Source organism: Dendrobates tinctorius, unplaced genomic scaffold (assembly GCF_039654945.1).
Source record: "Dendrobates tinctorius isolate UK_male_01 unplaced genomic scaffold, ASM3965494v1 ptg000014l, whole genome shotgun sequence".
Classification (NCBI taxonomy): domain Eukaryota; kingdom Metazoa; phylum Chordata; class Amphibia; order Anura; family Dendrobatidae; genus Dendrobates; species Dendrobates tinctorius.
Window position 1 is genome coordinate 8,846,322 of NW_027361682.1, and position 21,448 is coordinate 8,867,769.

General features: G+C 45.2%; 1 protein-coding gene across 1 annotated transcript in view; it reads left to right on the forward strand.

Annotated features, from left to right (window-relative positions):
• Positions 1-564: 564 nt before the first annotated feature.
• LOC141070694 (uncharacterized) overlaps positions 565-21,448 on the forward strand; it is a 177,651-nt gene continuing 156,767 nt past the window's right edge. The window contains exons 1-5 of the mRNA XM_073559571.1: positions 565-820; positions 13,536-13,685; positions 13,815-13,994; positions 14,077-14,200; positions 14,285-14,382. Coding sequence (XP_073415672.1) covers positions 698-820; positions 13,536-13,685; positions 13,815-13,994; positions 14,077-14,200; positions 14,285-14,382 — 675 coding nt within the window. The 5' untranslated portion in view covers positions 565-697. The remainder of the gene's footprint in view (positions 821-13,535; positions 13,686-13,814; positions 13,995-14,076; positions 14,201-14,284; positions 14,383-21,448) is intronic.

Here is a 21,448-nt window from a genome sequence, read left to right on the forward strand (position 1 = left end):
TGCTGGCATTCCTGGTTTTTCATTTCATGAGTTGTCGTGGCACAATATAATCATTGTGCGCAGCGCAGGCACGACTTCTCGCTGAGCCAAATAATCAAATGAAGAGCCAGGGATGCTGGCCGGTGAGGTTTGCAGGTCGATGGTTGCTAGACAAGGGTCCTGCAAATGTTTTCAATCAACGCTAATAATAGTATAATTTCAAGGAAAGGTTATTACAATTTAATAAAATTAGCTTTATTCTTGGCAGATGACTGTACCAGGAGCTCAGTGGGACATCTAATATCTTCAGATTTTAAAGCAGATGATCATGATAGTACATCAGCTACATATGGAGAACATGGCATTATTCTAGACGTACCTTCATCCCTTTACAGTAAAGATTTATCATCTGATCCTTTCGAACAGTTCCCATCTTTTGATTCATCGCAGACTGTTCAGCAAAATAAAAATGACAGAAGAAATGCTGACCATCAAAGAGATCACACAGAGGAAATGTCCTTTTCATGTCTAGAATGTGGAAAATGTTTTACCCACAAGTCAGATTTTTTAAAACATCAGAACACTCACTCAACAATGAAGACCTTTTCATGTTCAGAATGTAAGAAATGTTTTACTGAAAAATCACATTTTGTTAAACATCACAGAAGTCACTCAAAGAAACAATTGTCATGTCCAGATTGTCAGATATGTTTCACAGATGCATCACATCTTGTTGCACATCAGAGAATTCACACAGAGGAGAAGCCATTTTTATGTACAGAATGTGGGACATGTTTTACACAGAAATCAGATCTTGTTATGCATCAGAGAAGTCACACAGGTGAGAAGCCATTTTCATGTCCAGAATGTGGGAAATGTTTTACTGCTAACTCAAAACTTATTAGACATCGGATAATTCACACAGGGGAGAAGCCATTTACATGTCCAGAATGTGGGAAATGTTTTACAGATAAATCAGTTCTTATTAGACATAAAAAAATTCACACAGGGGAAAAACCATTTTTATGTCCAGAATGTGGAAAATATTTTACCCACAAATCAAATTTTCTTAAACATCAGAGAACTCACGCAGAGAAGAAGCCATTTTTCTGTTCAGAATGTGGGAAATCTTTTACCCATCAATCAAATTTTTTTGAACATCAGAAAACGCACTCAAAGAAACAGTTTTCATGTCCAGATTGTCAGATATGTTTTACAGATATATCACTTCTTGTCGCACATCAGATAATTCACACACAGGAGAAGCCATTTTTATGTTCAGAACGGGGGAAATGTTTTACACAGAAATTGGATAATGTTGAACATCAGAGAAGTCATGCAGGTAAAAAGCCACTATCCTGTCCAGAATGTGGGAAATGTTTTACAGCTAACTCAAAACTTGTTAGACATCAGATAATTCATACTGGGGAGAGGCCGTATTCATGTGCAGAATGTAGGAAATGTTTTACAGATAAATCAGTTCTTATTAGACATAAAAAAATTCACACAGGGGAAAAGCCATTTTTATGTCCAGAATGTGGAAAATATTTTACGCACAGATCAAATTTTCTTAAACATCAGAGTACTCACGCAGAGAAGAAGCCAGATTCCGATTCGGAATATAGGAATTGTTTTACAGATAAATCGTCTCTTCTTCGTGATCAAACAAATCAGAAAGGGGAGCAGTCATTTTATGTCCAGAATGTGGAAAATATTTTATACAAAAATCAAACTTTCTTAAACATCAGATAAATTACACTGGGGTGAAGCCATTTTCATGTTCACAATATGAGTAATGTTTTACAACTCAATGTTAGACATTAGAGAATTCATACAGGCGAGATGCCATTTCCATGGATTTATAATAGTGTCATGTCACAAGTGCATGAAGCTCAAATATTCTTTCACCAAGACCAATTTGTTTCCGGTACAGAATGATACATAATTATATTTAGTACCATTCTGTCCCAGGAGCATACTTTGGGTCAAGAGAAAAAATAACTTTCCATTCAATGAGGCATCAACATGTTCACATCCTTGCTTACCGTGGACATGTCTTTTTTTTTTTTTTTAATATGTTGTAAAAATTAAAATAGCTACGAATTAGTACAAAAAAATTAAATAAAATAAGTGGTTACATTAAGAAAACCCAAAAGTCATGTTATTACAGCCTGGGAGAACATATGAATGCAGCAGAAAAATATAGGACACTCTAGCTAGATAAAACATCAGAACTGATTATCAGAGATCCAAGCCATGAGCAAAACGTCAGAAGAGAGTTGGTATCAGGTCCACAAAACTTCAGGCTAAGGCTAGTTTCACACTAGCGCTTTTGAGCGCAGTGACGGCCTGCGCACGGCCGCCGCTAAGCCCCGCCCCTGCCGCGCCTCCGCCGGTAGCTTCGCCTACCGGTGCATGACGCTGCGTGCGTCCTGCCTCCCCTATCTTTGTCACTGGGGGCGCAGGCCGTGCGCAGTATGCGTTTGGCGGCGCATGCTCCTTTTTGACGGTGCGCTGAGCGCAACCAAACTGCAGCAGGTTGCGTTTGGCGCAGGTCGACGCACCGTCAAAAGGACGCATGCGCCACCAAACGCATACTGCGCACGGCCTGCGCCCCAGTGATAAAGATAGAGGACGCATGCAGCGTCATGCGCCGGTAGGCGGAGCTACCAGCGGAGGCGCTGCAGGGGGCGGGGCTTAGCGGCGGCCGTGCACAGGCCGTCGCTGCGCTCAAAAGCGCTAGTGTGAAACTAGCCTTAGATGAGGCAAAGAAAAACAGAACACCTATATTAAAAAGAACACAAGAACAAAAATTAACCCCTTCACTACCAAGGGTGGTTTGCACGTTAACTACCGGGCCAATTTTTACAATTCTGACCACTGTACCTTTATGAGGTCATAACTCTGGAACGCTTCTATGGATCCCGGTGATTCTGACATTGTTTTCTCGTGACATATTGTACTTCATGTTAGTGGTAAAATTGCATTCAAATAACTTGCGTTTATTTGTGAAAAAAACGGAAATTTGGCGAAAATTTTGAAAATTTCGCAATTTTCCAACTTTGAATTTTTATGCCCTTAAATCACAGCGATACGGCACACAAAAAACTTAATACATAACATTTCCCACATGTTTACTTTACATCAGCACAGTTTTGGAACCAAAATTTTTTTTTGTTAGGAAGTTATAAGGGTTAAAAATTGACCAGCGATTTCTCATTTTTGCAACACCATTTTATTTTTAGGGACCACTTCACATTTGAAGCCACTTTGAGGGGTCTATATGATAGAAAATACCCAAAAGTGACACCATTCTAAAAACTGCACCCCTTAAGGTGCTTAAAACCACATTCAAGAAGTTTATTAACCCTTTAGGTGCGTCACAGGAATTTTTTGAATATTAAAAAAAAAATGAACATTTAACTTTTTTTCACAAAAAAAATACTTCAGGTTCAATTTTCTTTATTTTACCAAGGGTAACAGGAGAAATTGGACTGCAAGACTTATTGTGCAATTTGTCCTGAGTACGCTGATACCTGATATGTGGGGGGGAACCACTGTTTCGGCGCATGGCAGAGCTCAGAATGGAAGGAGCGCCGTTTGACTTTTTCAATGCAAAATTGGCTGGAATTCAGATCGGACGCCATGTCACGTTTGGCGAGCCCCTGATGTACCTAAACAGTGGAAACCCCCCCAAGTGACCCCATTTTGGAAACTAGACCCCCCAAGGAACTTATCTAGATATGTGGTGAGAACTTTGAACCCACAAGGGCTTCACAGAAGTTTATAACGTACAGCGGTACAATTAAAAAATCATATTTTTTCCACAAAAATGACCTTTTCACCCCCAATTTTTATTTTTTCAAGGGTAACAGGACCCTAAAAGTTATTGTGCAATTTGTCCTGAGTACGCTGATACCCCATATGTGGGTGTAAATGACTATTTGGGCGCATAGCAGTGCTCGGAAGGGAAGCAGCGCCATTTGACGTTTTTGGCTAGAATTGAGATCGGACACCATGTCGCGATTGGAAAACCCCTGATGTACCAAAACAGTGGAAACCCCCCACAAATGACACCATTTTGGAATCTAGACCCCCCAAGGAACTTATCTAGATGTGTGGTGAGAACTTTGAACCCCCAAGGGCTTCACAGAAGTTTATAACGTACAGCAGTACAATTAAAAAATCATATTTTTTCCACAAAAATGATCTTTTCACCCTCAATTCTTATTTTTCCAAAAGTAACAGGACCCTAAAAGATATTGTGCAATTTATCCTGAGTACACTGAAACCCCACATGTGGGGGTAAACCACTATTTGGGCGTATGGCAGAGCTCGGAAGGGAAGCAGCGCCATTTGACGTTTTTGGCTGGAATTGAGATCGGACACCATGTCGCGTTAGGAAAGCCCCTGATGTACCAAAACAGTAGAAACCCCCCACAAATGACACCATTTTGGAAACTAGACCCCCCAAGGAACTTATCTAGATGTGTGGTGAGCACTTTGAACCCCCCAGTGCTTCACTGAAGTTTATAACGTCCGGGCGTGAAAATAAAAAAATCGTATTTTTTCCACAAACATGATCTTTTAGTCCCCATTTTTTTATTTTCCCAAGGGTAACAGGAGAAATTGGACCCCAAAAGTTGTTGTCCAATTTGTCCTGAGTACGCTGATACCTCATATGTGGGAGAAAACTACTGTATGGGCACACGTCGGGGCTCGGAAGGGAAGTAGTGACGTTTTGGAATGCAGACTTTGATGGAATGGTCTGCGGGTGTCATGTTGCGTTTGGAGAGCCCCTGATGTACCTAAATAGTGGAAACCCCCCACAAGTGACCCCATTTTGGAAACTAGACCCCCTAATGAACTTATCTAGATGTGTGGTGAGCACTTTGAACCCCCCAGTGCTTCACAGAAGTTTATAACGACCGGGCGTGAAAATAAAAATATCGTATTTTTTCAACAAACATCATCTTTTAGTCCCCATTTTTTTATTTTCCCAAGGGTAACAGGAGAAATTGGACCCCAAAAGTTGTTGTCCAATTTGTCCTGAGTACGCTGATACCTCATATGTGGGAGAAAACTACTGTATGGGCACACGTCGGGGCTCGGAAGGGAAGTAGTGACGTTTTGGAATGCAGACTTTGATGGATTGGTATGCGGGTGTCATATGCGTTTGGAGAGCCCCTAATGTACCTAAACTATTGAAACTCCCCACAAGTGACCCCATTTTGGAAACTAGACCCCCCACCGAGCTTATCTAGATGTGTGGAGAGCACTTTGAACCCCCAAGTGCTTCACAGAAGTTTATAACGCCTGGGCGTGAAAATAAAAAAAACATTTTTTTCCGCAAAATTATATTTTTGCCCCCAATTTTTTATTTTCCTAAGGGTAACAGGAGAAATTGGACCCCAAAAGTTGTTTTGTAATTTGTCCTGAGTAGGCTGATACCCTACATGTGGGGGTAAAACACTGTTTGGGCACATGGCAGAGCTTGGAAGGGAAGGAGCACCATTTGACTTTTTCAACGCAGAATTGGCTGGAATTGAGATCAGACGCCATGTTGCCTTTGGAGAGCACCTGATGTGCCCAAACAGTGGAAACCCCCAATTATAACTCCAACCCGAACCTCAACACACCCCTAACCCTAATCTGAGCCCTAGCCCTAACCCTAGCCCTAACCCTAGCGGGAAAATGGAAATAAATACATTTTCTTTTAGTTTTATTATTTTTCCCTAACTGAGGGGGTGATAACGGGGGGGTTTGATTTACGATTTATGGCGGTTTTTATGTTTGGCGGCTGTCGCACGCTAAAAGACGCTTTTTATTGTAAAAATAGTTTTTGCATCACCACATATTGTGAGCTATAATTTTTCCGTATTTTGACCCACCGAGTCATGTGAGGTCTTATTTTTTGCGGGACGAGTTGACGTTTTTATTGGTACCATTTTCGGGCACGTGACATTTTTTGATCGCTTTTTATTCCGATTTTTGGGACGCAGAATGAACAAAAACCAGCGTTTCATGAATGTCTTTTGGGGGGGTGCGTTTACACCGTTCCGCGTGCGGTAAAATTGATAAAGCGGTTTTATTCTTCGGGTCAGTACGGTTACAGCGATACCTCATTTAGGTCGTTTTTTTATGTTTTGTCGGTTTTTTGCAATGAAAACTATTTTATATAAAAAATAATTATTTTTGTATCGCTTTATTCTGCGAGCTATAACTTTTTTATTTTTTTGCGGATGATGCTGTATGGTGGATCGTTTTTTGCGGGACAAGATGACGTTTTCAGCGGTACCATGCATATTTATATGCGTCTTTTTGATCGCGCGTTATTGCACTTTTTGTTCGGTGGTATGATAATAAATCATTATTTTTTGCTTCGTTTTTTATTTTTATTTTTTAAGGGGTTCGCTAAAGGGGTTAACTAATGGGACAGTTTTATAGGGCAGGTCATTACGGACGCGGCGATACCAAATATGTGTACTTTTATTGTTTTTGGTTTTTTTTATTTTGAAAAAATGGATTTATTGGGGAATATTTTTTTTTTTTTTACTGATTTATTTAGCGATTTTTTTTTAATTATCTTTAACACTTTTTTTTTTTTTTTTTTTTTTTTTACTTTATTACCTTGTCCCAGGTGGGACATCACTGTCCTGTGACAGATCGCTGATCTGTCACATCACAGATCGCTGACAGATCAGCGATCTGTCACAGGCACTGCTGCAGACTTCCTCATGCCTGCGCTTTGCAGGCAGTGAGGAAGTCAGCTCCCTGCAGGCCCCCGTCGCCATCTTGGATCCGGGGGCCTGTAGGGAAAGAGCCCCCCGCAGCAGCGCTGCACATTGCGCTGCCGTGGGGGGCTCAGGGAAGCACGGAGGGAGCCCCCTCCCTGCCGATGCTTCCCTTTAACCCCCGGTACACCGCGATCGCGTCTGATCGCGGTGTGCAAGGGGTTAACGTGTCGGGGGCGGTCCGTGACCGCCCCTGACACATTGTGTCGGGTGTCAGCTATGATAATTAGCTGACACTCGGCCGCGATCAGCGGCGCTCACCACGTGGGCGCAGCTGATCGCTGGGACGTAATATTCCGTCCATGGTAATTAGGTCCATGGTCACATGGACGGAATATTACGTCAATTGTAGGTAAGGGGTTAACTTGAGGGTCAAGAATTTTTAAATTTAGCTGGACATCCTTTATTTTAAAATAAATTTCTTGTATGGAATAGTAGTATTAACCAGAACATTCCTTCTGCTAATTGTGGGAGCCATCCAGTGGAGATCAATTTTTTCCCTGGCTAAGAATAGTTTTCTTTGAAAGAGATACGAGTGTGATGCTTCCATTTTTCTTCATTTAACAACCCAAATAATGCCAGGTTAGGTTCAGACAATATAGGAATTGACAATAGCGAGAACCGCAATCTAAAAACATTAACTCAAATAGAGGATATAGGTGTATAAGACTACATCATATGTCAAAAGTCGTCATTCATAGAATGACAACAATGGCATTCTGCAGAAAGAGACTTGCCCATGTGTAGGCGAACAGGAGTCAAATAGGTTTGATAGATCATATAAAACTGAGTCAGCTTATTGGTAATCGCCAGCGAGGCCACAAGATGCGAACAAATCACATCCTCCCAGTTCTCTGCCAACAATGAGGGGTGTTGCCTCTACTGGCATCGGTGAAGAGCAAATCTTGACCAGTAAGATACAGGCAACACAGGTATACTGCATGCAATAGCGTAAGCACCTAACCTGCAGCTAAGGCTGCGGTCAGATGACCATATGTTCTCTCATGCAAGAGAATCAGGCCGAGTATGCTAATGACACTCGGCTCATACTCTGCCAGAGTTTGAGCCAAATGTCATCTTTGCATGATCCAATTCTCTAGCATGAGAAAAAAAGCGCTAGTCGACACTGCCCCATAGTATAACATTGTTCCGCCGTGTTATACTGTACTTTTGTGTGAGTGAGCCCTAAGGGTCAGGTATGAGCATCCTTAGAACACCGTTGCTTATTAATTTGATTTTTGTAACTTTGGCTTTCTTTTTATGTAGATGGTACTTTGCCCAATTGTGATCTAAGCCAACCAATGTGTAATAGAAAAGCAAATAGAGTTTAAATAACAAAATTATATGTCAATAATGTGTGTGAAATATTCCACATTTTTATATGTATAGTATAATTTCTTCTTAAAGGAATTGTCGGGTGGATCAGGTGTTTGCCTCAGCTCCTGTCCTGATGATGTACAGCAACGTCTATCGACACCTCATGTCAGATTAAGTGTAAAGGAGAAGCTTCAGACAACCCATTTCAAACTTGTTACTAAATCAAATGATGTGATATTTGTGGTCAAATGCCAACTAGATTCTCATCTGCTTCTCTGTGTGCTAATGACAGAAGCAGCTGAAACTCTAGTTGGCACATGACTGCAACTATGCAAATGACATAATTGTGATCAGTATGCTGGGAACATAAAGGAATCGCGACAGTGTGTGCATAGCACACTATCATGATTCAGCAATCTGCAGTAAGAGTGAATTCAAAACTTTGTAGCCTGAAAACCCCTTTAATATTTAAAAGTAGAAACAGATCTAAGCTTCCTATCAAGATACAATAATGGGACCAAGAGGTAGGTTTAGTACAGGTTGTCCCTGGGTTACCTACTAGATAGACTGTGTAGGTTTGTTTGTAACACCAATATGTATGTACTATACGTTGGAAGAAAAAAAAAGTACATTACAAAGCTAAAGAAGATAATAACCGGGTGCCTCTAGTGGTCACCTACAATCCAAATCTGGAGGTGCTAAGGGGAGCTGCACGGAAATTACAACCTTTACTAGAAAAAGATGCCCGATTACAATCCATATTTCCAGACCCCCCACTGCTGTGTTTGAGGCAGCCCCCAAATCTAAGAAGCATCATTGTCAGAAGCTCCCTGTCCTCTCCAACAGGTGCAGGAACCTTTCCTTGCAACCAGAAAAAGTGTAAAACTGTCCATTTATAATGACCACGGACAAGATAAAGATCCCCAACTCGCATCAGGACTACAAGATCCCAGGTACTTTCAGCTGCATCACTTCTAATGTGGTGTACTTAATTATTTGCACTAAATGTCCAACTGGGGGTCTGTATGTGGGGGAGACCGGGCAAAAACTGAGAACAAGGATGAATTCTCATCGCCACACAATAAGAGAAAAAAAAATGGATCTACCTGTGGCAAAACATTTTTGTATGCCTGATCACAGCACCATTGACATGAAATTACTGGTATTAATAATAATAATCTTTTATTTTTATATAGCGCTAACATATTCTGCAGCGCTTTACAGTTTGCACACTTTAGCATCGCTGTCCCCAATGGGGCTCACAATCTAAATTCCCTATTAGTATGTCTTTGGAATGTGGGAGGAAACCGGAGTGCCCGGAGGAAACTCACGCAAACAACAGGAGTCACAATGAGAGACAAGGCGGACTGGCGGCAGGCTGGCACGGCTGTGACACGGGAACATGGACAGAATGGAGACACTGGCAAACAAGAACGGCAGAGACACGGGAACATGGGCAGGTTGGAGACACTGGTTGGAAGACACAGCAGAGACACGGGCAGGTTGGAGACACTCGCTGGAAGACACGGCAGAGACACGGGTACACGGGCAGGTTGGAGACACAGGTGGGCAGGCACTAGGAGAAAGCAAAACAAAGGAGGTCAGAGGCTAGGCGGCAAGGGCTTGCGGCAGGGAAGGCAAAGAGCGCAGGGAGATGTGGGGCCAGAATCACTTGTGGAACACAAATGACAGGCACAGCCAGGAGGAAAAGGCGGCCTGATAAGCAGAGTGCGCGGTGGACTTCAGAGTCACAAGTCCTCCAGACCATAGAGCAGACTGGAGGGGGCGGCATAGATTACAAGGAACGGTGTGCATGTGCCCCGCTGAACTCAGTGCGTGCACCCGACGGGAGACAGGAGCAGGAGCCTGAGCGGGCACGCGCCGGGACGCCAAGAACCGGTAAGTATGCCGGGGCTCGAGGGGAAGCGGCTTGACAGGGAGAGGCGGCGGCAGTGTGACAGGGACAGATGGCCGCAGCGGCAGTGTGACAGGTACTCTGTGAATGCGATCAACTATTAGTTCATGTGGCTCCAATTCTGGTTGCACTTCCCCCAGAAATTTATCAAAGAACTTAGGCAGATCCCGGTCTGATATGGACTCTGGGATTCCCCGGATCTTAATATTATTCCTACGGGACCTATCTTTCAGATCCCACTTCTTATTCCAGACTGCAATCATCTCTTCTTTTAGGGCTTCATGCTCATCAATCAAGCTGTTATGTGATTTAGTGAGCTCAGCCATTTTGGTGGTCTGTGCATTCACCCAGAGATGATATTTCCCCTTTAAGATCTTTCACCATCACCTCAGGTCAGTCAGCAGAGATTTCCTTAGAGAGGCCAGTAGAGACTCCAATCTTCTTTTAGTAAGCAGTATATCTGCAGATTCTACCTCCCCAGCGTCTCCCCCTCTCCCTACAGATAATACCTGCGAGCTTCTGTGTGAGGAGAGGGGTGAGGAGGCCCTGGATGACGCCATCTTCTCTGCTGCTGCAGCATACGGGTCCCTGGTGTAAGACAGTGCTTACTGCATGTGTTGGGTGACACTCGCTTGGCAACAGGATGAAGGCACACAGGCCTGTTTTTCTCACAAAACAGTCTATTTGGTTTATTCAGACATCGTAAACTGCACCGTTGGCAATGTTACCCATCACAGACCTACACATAGTCCATATCACTTTATAGTATACAGCTTTAACTCGCAGTCACTAAACACGTCAGACTTTTCACTTTGTCCTGTTACCGTGGGTGACCGCATGCTGAACAGTTTGTTACATATATCAACGGAACATAATAAACACTGAAAGTCTGTTCCAATGGCAGATACTTGTCTGCCGTTATTATAACCCCCATTTCTGAAGTTACCTTCCTGGAGCTCCTGGTCCACACGCTGACACCTTGTCAGTCCTCACTCCTGGGGAAGCTGCCTTACTGGGATCACCGTCCTTTTGACCAGGGCACTCCCGACAGTCCAGACCCTCAGAAGGACGGTAGCTTCCCCAACGCAGTGCCATCACAGACTCTGCACATACTCGGCCAATCCATGTGCTCTTCAAGAAGTCCGTCCACACCTAGGACCTTCCAACACACAGGCCTTCAGGTCCATGGCCTCACCATGTGCTTTTCAGGACCCAATCCTACTCACAGGCCATCCAGAACCATACACACTGACCATGTGACTCAATCCCTTGTCACATTATGTAGCTGTAACCACCCCCATAGGTGGAAGGTGTATGTGTGGTTAGCCAGTCCCGCCCAGCTCTCTGACTTACCCTGTAAGCCCCCTTATAAACTAAACAAACACTTGTGGAACTACAAGTCCCAGAACAGCAACATTTTGGGCTTACAGCACAGAGGACCTCCTCTGTGACTCATACCGACCATTTACAATAACGCCGGTCACTCTCTCACCATCACAGTTACGCCTCCATGCGTATCCTGAGGAGCACATACAGAGCCCCCTAGCTGTAACAGGGGTGACTGCCTCACACAGGGGAAGAAGTCTGTCACCTTATAGGTGAGGGCTGTTTCTGACCTCTGGTTCGCCTGGGTTGTGGCATCTGAGGTGGGGAGTCTGGTGCAGGGAATTTCGGGCTGTTAGCTTGCCTGTGTGCCATTGTGTAAGCTGCTTTAGAGCTGGGGATCACAGAGCTCCAAGATTATGTTGCTGGTGCCATGAGCTGCCAGGCCACGCCCCCGCTGGTCAAATTTTAACTCTTATAACTTGCTATCTAAAAAAAATTTGCTCCAAAATTGAGCTGATGTAAAGTAAACATGTGGGAAATGTTATTTATTAACTATTTTGTGTGACATATCTCTGTGATTTAAAGGCATGAAAATTTAAAGTTGGAAAATTGTGTAATTTTCAACTTTTTCCCCAAATTTCCATTTTTTTCACAAATAAACGCAAGCCATATCAAATAAATTTTACCAATATCATGAAGTACAGTATGTCGTGAAAAAACATTCTCAGAATCACCGGGAACCATTGAAGCGTTTCAGAGTTATAACCTCATAAAGTGACAGTGGACAGGATTGTAAAAATTGGCCTGGTCATTAACATGCAAACCACCTTCAGGGGTAAAGGGGTTAAATGGGTGGTGAGGGTCCCCATGCTTCCGAGACAGAATTTCACAGCGAGGGACAGGGACAAGTAGCGTCCCCTATCCGGAACCAAGGTGAAAAAATTTCACTCCAAGCATCTACATAGGCTCCCACCCAAGAGAGAACTAGGAGTTATTGATGGTCATCTTCCCTCTCGAAAGAGGAGAGTCTGGGTTCAGGGGGGAGTGGAACCTTATGACCACACACTCCCCCTAGATCCATCAGAATGGAGACCATAATGGAACCGCATCTAACAAATCCAAGTGCAGGACATATAGTGATATGGGTGACACCAAGTGAAAATAAATAATGAAGGTGACCCAGTGTAGGACTGGTTTGACCTTCAACAGGGATTTTAAAACATTCCACATCCTAAGGCTAAATGAGGGAGTGCCTAAAAAGTGAAAATTTGAAGTGCTTTGTGAGATGTGCCAAAATTCAGGTGAGGTTTCCTCCCCCAGAGTCATTATTCCTGGGGCACTTAGTACCTCGAGCTTTCAAACTTAATCAAACCTATTGGCTTAATTCCTGGAGGGCCATGGTTTCCACTAAATGTCTATATACGCCACCCGGGAAAATAACAAGCACACCAAACCCAGATTGCATGATGTATCAGTCTACTAGGGTGGCCCGGGCCAAAGCCACCTTTTCGAAAGAGTCTACACTTGACCTTAGTCAAACAGCGACAACTCGAAATTATTACACCCACCCTGTAATCCCCTCCTGACCCCACACAGAAACTTCCCCTCATCCAGCACCATGACAACCAGCACAGCAGAGTCCTGCATACAAGGCCCCTGATGATGTGACTCCTGACTCCTCCCCTCCTGTGACCTCATCCCAGGTCCTGTGCGCACAGAACAGCCATATATGTGGTGTGCGGCTCTGCAGGTGGAGGTAGGTGCTTGGCACAGGCGGCATTAACCCCTTCACTATCAAGAATATTTAGCTGTTTTTGTTTTTCTGAATGCCACGAGTCATAACTTTGTACTTTTCCTATGATGTCGCTGTATGGGGGCAGTTATTTGCAGGATGAACTGAACATTGTAATAGAATCATTTATATAATTCCGGAAGCTAGCACTTATTTTATTTTTTTATAATAATTGAGGCAGACTTTAAGGTGGCAATCTGCATTTGTGAAAATGTGTGTTAATCAGGCTGGAGATCAGTTCTTTATTTGTAACATAAAAAGCCCTGGACCAAGCTTGGGTGAAAACAATGTTATTATACTGGGATTATTTCACTCCTGATTTCACTCATTGGTTTGTTACAGATTATTTCCAGTAATTATATTATAACATGGGATTATTTATGATGTTACACCAGATCATCTCCCCATTTAGGTCCCTACAATATCGGATCCTCTCAGTGGAGATCTTCTATATAAGAGAATTCTCCTGAGTGACCCTACAAGGATGGATAGGGACAGGGACAAGATGGCGGAGAGGATATTACACCTCACCCTAGAGATCCTCTTCCGGCTTACTGGAGAGGTGAGAGATTCTGATGACATCACATTACATCATTCTTATCTATGGGAATAACAGATGGACAGAACTGGAGAGGTGAGGACTCTGGAAATGTCTGTAGTGAGGTTTATTAATGTGTCTCTCCATAACCAGGATTATACAGTAGTGAAGAAGACCTCTAGGGAGCGCTGTCAGGCCCCTGTGTCTGAGGGATGGGGAAGACCCCTGGGCCCAATCACGGGGCCTCCACCTCACCCCCTGATACATGAGGACATCAATGACCAGAAGATCCTAGAACTCACCTACAAGATGATTGAGCTGCTGACTGGAGAGGTGACACTGCTGGGAATGCTGGGACATTATACCGTAACACTATGGAGGGATCGGGGGATGACGGTATCATTGTATGTGTCAGGTTCCTATAAGGTGTCAGGATGTCACCGTCTATTTCTCCGTGGAGGAGTGGGAGTATTTAGAAGAACACAAAGATCTGTACAAGGACGTCATGATGGAGGTTCCCCAGCCCCTCACATCACCAGGTAATAGACAGGACTAAATACACACGGCCTATAATTTTCTGTATGTAAAGAATTAATTCAGTCCCTGTATGTGTTTCCATCCAGTTCTATCCAGTGAGAGGACAACACCAGAGAGATGTCCCCATCCTCTTCTTCCACAGGACTGTAAGCAAGAAGATCCCAATGTTCCTCATGATCATCAGGTAGATGGAGAGAAGGTGTCATGAAGTGTTCCATATGATGTGTAGACGTCTTTGAAGGTCTTGTGTTCAGTCTTGTTTTAGTCACCAGTATTATACATTGGCTACTTTTCTTAGAAATCCCTCTATATGAATTAGATTAATCACCCTAGAGTGAAGCAGTTTTCTGTCGATCAGATGTGGTGTGAATCCACATTAGAATGGGAACATCACATGATCTGGGTGGCTAAGCATTTTTTACTAGCAGTATCGGTGAGAATGTGCTTAGAATATTGTGAGTGAGGGAAATTGTGGCGCCCCTGAGGGTTCAGTCGCCACAGAGGTACTGCACCTCCTCCTGAGGAGTGGTACCCCACCATCTAGGTAAAGTGGGGACACCTGACCATACTCCAACACCTGCATCCCACACAACATAGTAGTGTAGCAAAGCACCCCTTGGTGGCTCCCTGCTTGGAACACAAAGAGTGCTGGGAGGTGGGTGGATCTGAGTCTGCAGCAAAAGATTGGGTAGAGTTTAGGATTTAGTCAGTCTAACAGGGTCAGAAGGAGAGAGAAGATCCCCGGAGTGGGATGGACGAGGGAAGTGTTGCAGCCGACCTCAGTGACCTGGGTCTGCTGGCACAGGAAAGAGACATTGACGGAAAGCCTGACTCTTTATAAGAAAGATTTGAACGGAATGTAAGGAGAAGAGGAGGACTGAGGATTAGGGTTAGAGCAGAACCCTTCCCAAGTTCACAGCGCAAGGCCGGGGTCCGGTCCCCGAGGTTGTATGGATACTAATGGTCCTGCAGCAGACACCGGAGGAATAGAAGTTGTCACCACTTTATTCCCACACAAGACTTGGGGGCACAACAGCAACGTGAGTGAGCCGGGACTTAGTAGCAAGGAGTCCCCGAAGCAGGCTACAGCTGTCTGCCGTACAAGTAGAGTTCATAGGAACATCTGACAGGAGGAACTCCAGTGTAACTCAGTACTGAGAGTACTTCACTATTGGCACAAAAAGGAGACGATCAGAAAAGGCACATATGTTGGAGGAGTGTTGAAACAGAGTACTTCATCTTGCCGGGAGGTTGGCTGAGCCCCTGACCTGGAGGACACAGCACTGAGGCGGGCACCAGTATGCACAACAGACTGTGAGTAAATCTTTGGAACTACATGCCCTGGTGTCCTCCGCTTATTCCTGCGCCAACCCACTCAGCACTGCTACATCTCTGTGCTGAACACCACACCGTTCTCCTCTCCTCACTACCTCCCTATCTACACTGCCCTGGGACTACAGCCCTACCTGTGAAGGGCCACAACATCATTGCTGCACCACAACATCTGTCCCAGAGGATCTGTCTGCAGCGTCGGCTTAACATCTTCATTGCCGAACACCACAGGTGGCGTCATCATCCACACGTTCAACATCTTCCCCTTTTTACAATGGACGCCCAGGGCCACGGAGCGGGTCACAGCTGCCATGACATCTCCCATTGAAACCAACGGGCCCGGTTCCGAGTACCCCACGGCCCTGGCACGGGGCGATCCATTTTTGGCGTCACAAACAGGATGACGAAGTCTGGTGCCACCGGGTTCAGTGTGCCAAAGATTTATTGGACTTAATTGCTGAGAATGTGCAAAATGACCCAAATTATAGACTGTAAAATGGACTCTCAAAATGGCCGCCGGCGCGGTGAAGAAGGGTGTGACAACATGGGTGGTCCTAAGAAAAGAGCGCAGACTGTCCTGGGCCTCCCCTGCCTTAACTTCTATGCTACAGCAACATGGCCCACGCCCAGAGGGGTTCAGATTCTGGCTTGGTATGGAGGAGTAGGAAGAAGACGCCGCCCCCAGAAGGAGGAGCGGAGCCCTGTGGCGGGAAAGAAGCTCGGGAAGGAGGGAGAACGCCAGGACGCCATATTGGAAGAAGAAAGGAGGCCCGAAGAGCGCGAGGAGGTTGAGCTGAACTTCCCCGGCGCAATGGCTGAAGGTTCCGACCCTGCTTCCACAATGGACCGCCAGCAGCTGGAGGACGAGATTGCCCAGCTGACACACCGCCTGCGGCTGAGACAGGAGGCTCTCTGGATCCTGAACTGGCAAAGCGCCCAGGAGGGGCCTACGCCCGCGGTACCTTCACCACCGGTACCCACAGTCGATGCACTGGTTCTCCCTCAGGCAGCATCTGTGTAACCTGCAGCCGCTGCGATGCCATCAGCAGCGCCTGTCACCGTCTCCCCGCTGCAACCACCGCTGAGCGCTGCCTGCCCGGAGGAGTTACCGGTGGGCCGGGAGCTGAGCAGGAAGAAGCTGAACTGCCTGGACCTAGTGTGGCTGCGCAGGTCCCACCGGAGACCCCTGCGGACCCGGAGCCGCCATGCGCTCCACCACCATTTCCAACCTTTGACCGGGCGGCCTCCGTCACCACCGCTGCCACCGGCAGCCGTCCAGAGCCTACACCGGCGCTGATATCACCCTGCGAGGAGGCATCAGGTATGACCGCCGCCCCTGCAATCGGGTTGCCCCCTGAGTTTCCGCTTACCACGGCTAGCATGTCTGAACTCCACACAGGACAAATGGAAGAGCTGTGTTCTCAATTCAAAAGCACTAAGCTGACTGCGATGGGAAAATGGAAGAAGTCCCTGCTGAAAAGAGTAAGGCTGGAGCAAGCGCGTCCCATTCGACATCTTTTGATTTCAGCAGAGGAGTGTGAGCAGCTACTGGGTGTTACTATACATCATGGGTTCCCCCTTCCAGAGATTCATGATCCCCGCGTTTCACCCTACAAGCGGTCAGACCAAAAACCAAGGCAGCAGAGATACCACCTGAAGCTGAGGTACAACATCCAATGGTACAAGTTGCCACCCCTGCTGTACCACAGGCAGCGGTTCCATCAGCTGCCACCCCAACTACACAGGCAGCCACTAACCAATCTCACTCCTTGGGAGAAAGAATATCTACAATTTGTAGATGACCAGCAGGAAGAGGAAAATCAGAAGTTCTCCCCTGGAAGCAGCAAAAGAAACCAGCTTCCACCACCCCAGGAGGAGACCACTACTAAAAAACATTTCCCAAATAATTAACTGTTACCCAGGAGGGTATTTGCACGTTTGCCTTTGTTATTTTTCCTCATTGTTCATTATGTTTCTTTGATTCCAGTTTTTTTTTTTTGCCTAGTTGTGTTGGCAGCATTTCTACTGAACTGCAGTGATCATGAACTTGGAGTGCATCACAAACTTTCTTGTAAATAGTTGCACCTCTTTAGGTGCCCTTTATTGGTTTTACATAGGTCTTCAATAAGTAAGAACGACCTCATCATGGAGCATTTCTCCAACCCAAGGACACTGCAAGAAATCCCGGCTGGGAGCGGTGTCCCACACTTTCAAGAATTATTGTTGTTTTCGATGTGAAGTATTATATAATGTGCCTTATAAAAATGTTGATAGCAATAGAACAGATTCTATATACTGTATATTAAGTATAGATAGTTAGTTAAATTGTTTGTAACCTTCCAGAGTCAGTGCCTCCCATATTGGGAAGTTTAGATAAGAATTGTTTATCAGCATACCAAAAATTTTTGTATGTTCTTTTGTTTTGTCTAACTTTGTTCACTTGCAGCCCGCAGACGTGCTGTGTTTAACGGGGGGGTATGTGGGGCCCCTGAGGGTTCAGTCGCCACAGAGGTACTGCACCTCCTCCTGAGGTATGGTACCCCACCATCCAGGTAAGGTGGGGACACCTGACCACACTCCAACACCTGCATCCCACACAACATAGTAGTGTAGCAAAGCACCCTTTGGTGGCTCCCTGCTTGGAACACGAAGAGTGCTGGGAGGTGGGTGGAGCTGAGTCTGCACCAAAAGATTGGGAAGAGTTTAGGATTTGGACAGTCCGACAGGGTCAGAAGGAGAGAGAAGATCCCCGGAGTGGGATGGACGAGGGAAGTGCTGCAGCAGACCTCAGTGACCTGGGTCTGCTGGCACAGGAAAGAGACATTGATGGAAAGCCTGACTCTTTATAAGAAAGATAGATTTGAACGGAACGTAAGGAGAAGAGGAGGACTGAGGATTAGGGTTAGAGCAGAACCCTTCCCAAATTCACAGTGCAAGGCCGGGGTCCGGTCCCCGAGGTTGAAGGATACTAATGGTCCTGCAGCAGACACCGGAGGAATAGAAGTTGTCACCACTTTATTCCCACACAAGACTTGGGGGCATAACAGCAACGTGAGTGAGCCGGGACGTAGTAGCAAGGAGTCCCCGAAGCAGGCTACAGCTGTCTGCCGTACAAGTAGAGTTCATAGGAACATCTGACAGGAGGAACTCCAGTGTAACTCAGTACTGAGAGTACTTCACTATAGGTGCAAAAAGGGAGACGTTCAGAAAAGGCACATATGTTGGAGGAGTGTTGAAACGGAGTACTTCATCTTGCCGGGAGTTTGGCTGAGCCCCTGACCTGGAGGACACAGCACCGAGGCAGGCACCAGTATGCACAACAGACTGTGAGTAAAGCTTTGGAACTACATGCCCTGGTGTCCTCCGCTTATTCCTGCGCCAACCCACTCAGCACTGCTACATCTCTGTGCTGAACACCACACCGTTCTCCTCTCCTCACTACCTCCCTATCTACACTGCCCTGGGACTACAGCCCTACATGTGGAGGGCCAAAACATCATTGCTGCACCACACCATCTGACCCAGAGGATCTGTCTGCAGCGTCGGCTTAACATCTTCATTGCCGAACACCACAGGTGGCGTCACGAACCATTCACTAATAAACTTTAATCATCATCCACACGTTCAACATCTTCCCCTTTTTACAATGGACGCCCAGGGTCACGGACTGGGTCGCAGCTGCCTTGACATCTCCCATTGAAACCAACGGGCCCGGTTCCGAGTACCCCACGGCCCTGGCACGGGGCGATCCAAAATCAACCAGCAAAAGTGAATCCTGGCAACATAAGCAACTCATCAATTAAATGAATCAAAGGAGTTAATCAGAAATACCTTTGAAGGGCAAGTGGTGCACAGTCATGTACACTACAGCTGAATGCCGTGCTGATGCTACAAGTAACGTGTCTAAATGAACATTTAGCTAATATTACCTATATCAAGAGACAAAACTTCAAGTACAAGCCCTGTCTTTGGGAAACAAAAAGGAAAGACTTCAGCTGACAAAAGAGAGCAAAAATTATATTACTGAACATTAAATAAACATTGCGTGGTCAGGTGAATTGAGATTGCTGTTGCACTGTGCTGATGGTGGGGTCAGAATAAGGCATAAGCAGTATGACTATGTACTCTGCCTATCAGGTCAACATTTCAGGCTGATGGAGGTGCAGTAATAATGATGAGAATGTTTTAGTACCACATACTGGGTCCTCTGATACCTGTATGATTGTATACTAAGGTTTACCTAAGCTTTGTGGTTGATCAAGTTCATCTCTTTATGGCAGAGGGACAATGCACCATGCCATAAGAGTCATATTCTTATGAATTACTTCAGGGAACATTGCAGAGAAGTTTCTCTTTCTTCATTGGTCTTCAGAGTTGCTTGATAGAAATTTTGAAGAGCATCTCTGGGAGAAGATAAAAGTGGCTGTCCATCTAATTTGTGGCAAATGCAAAAAGCTGCCATGCCTGAATAGACTATAAGATTTCCAATGTGTAACTACATGAGTGTCTGTAATAAGATGGTGTCACGCACAGTGTGGGAATACTAGGTGCAGCACAAAGGGATGAGGGGAAGGGAGTCCAACACTAAGGAAGGGGGGAGTGGAGACCCCTAGGCAAATTTAACGTCATCCTGTCTGCCCTAAACATCCCTATATAGGTTCTGCACCTATCAACAAGCAAGAACCTAACCCCTGTCTGACACTGGCAATAAGCCCTGCTTAGGGAAGGATGGGGTTTGCACTAGTCAATCCCCACTACAACTAAAGACAACTGGGATAGACAAGTAGAACACTTATCTTGGTCTTCAGAGTTGCTTGATATTAATTTTGAAGAGCATCTCTGGGAGAAGGTAAAAGTGGCTGTCCATCTAATTTGTGGCAAATGCAAAAAGCTGCCATGCCTGAATAGACTATAAGATTTCCAATGTGTTACTACAGTTGTGGCCATAAGTATTGACACCCCTGCAATTCTGTCAGATAATACTCAGTTTCTTCCTGAAAATGATTGCAAACACAAATTCTTTGGTATTATTATCTTCATTTAATTTGTCTTAAATGAAAAAAGAATTGTCCTAAAGCCAAATTGGATAATTCCACACCACACATAAAAAAGAGGGTGGACAAAAGTATTGGCACTGTTCGAAAATCATGGAATGCTTCTCTAATTTGTGTAATTAACAGCACCTGTAACTTACCTGTGGCACCTAACAGGTGTTGGCAATAACTAAATCACACTTGCAGCCAGTTGACATGGATTAAAGTTGACTCAACCTCTGTCCTGTGTCCTTGTGTGTACCACATTGAGCATGGAGAAAAGAAAGAAGACCAAAGAAATGTCTGAGGACTTGAGAAACCAAATTGTGAGGAAGCATGAGCAATCTCAAGGCTACAAGTCCATCTCCAAAGACCTGAATGTTCCTGTGTCTACCGTGCGCAGTGTCATCAAGAAGTTTAAAGCCCATGGCACTGTGGCTAACCTCCCTAGATGTGGACGGAAAATAAAAATTGACAAGAGATTTCAACGCAAGATTGTGCGGATGTTGGATAAAGAACCTCAACTAACATCCAAACAAGTTCATGCTGCCCTGCAGTCCGAGGGTACAACAGTGTCAACCCGTACTATCTGTCGGTGTCTGAATGAAAAGGGACTGTATGGTAGGAGACCCAGGAAGATCCCACTTCTTACCCCGAGACATAAAAAAGCCAGGCTGGAGTTTGCCAAAACTTACCTGAAAAAGCCTAAAACGTTTTGGAAGAATGTTCTCTGGTCAAATGAGACAAAAGAACTCAGTCCCTACAGTCAACCATGGTGGAGGTTCCCTGATGTTTTGGGGTTGCTTTGCTGCCTCTGGCACTGGACTGCTTGACCGTGTGCATGGCATTATGAAGTCTGAAGACTACCAACAAATTTTGCAGCAT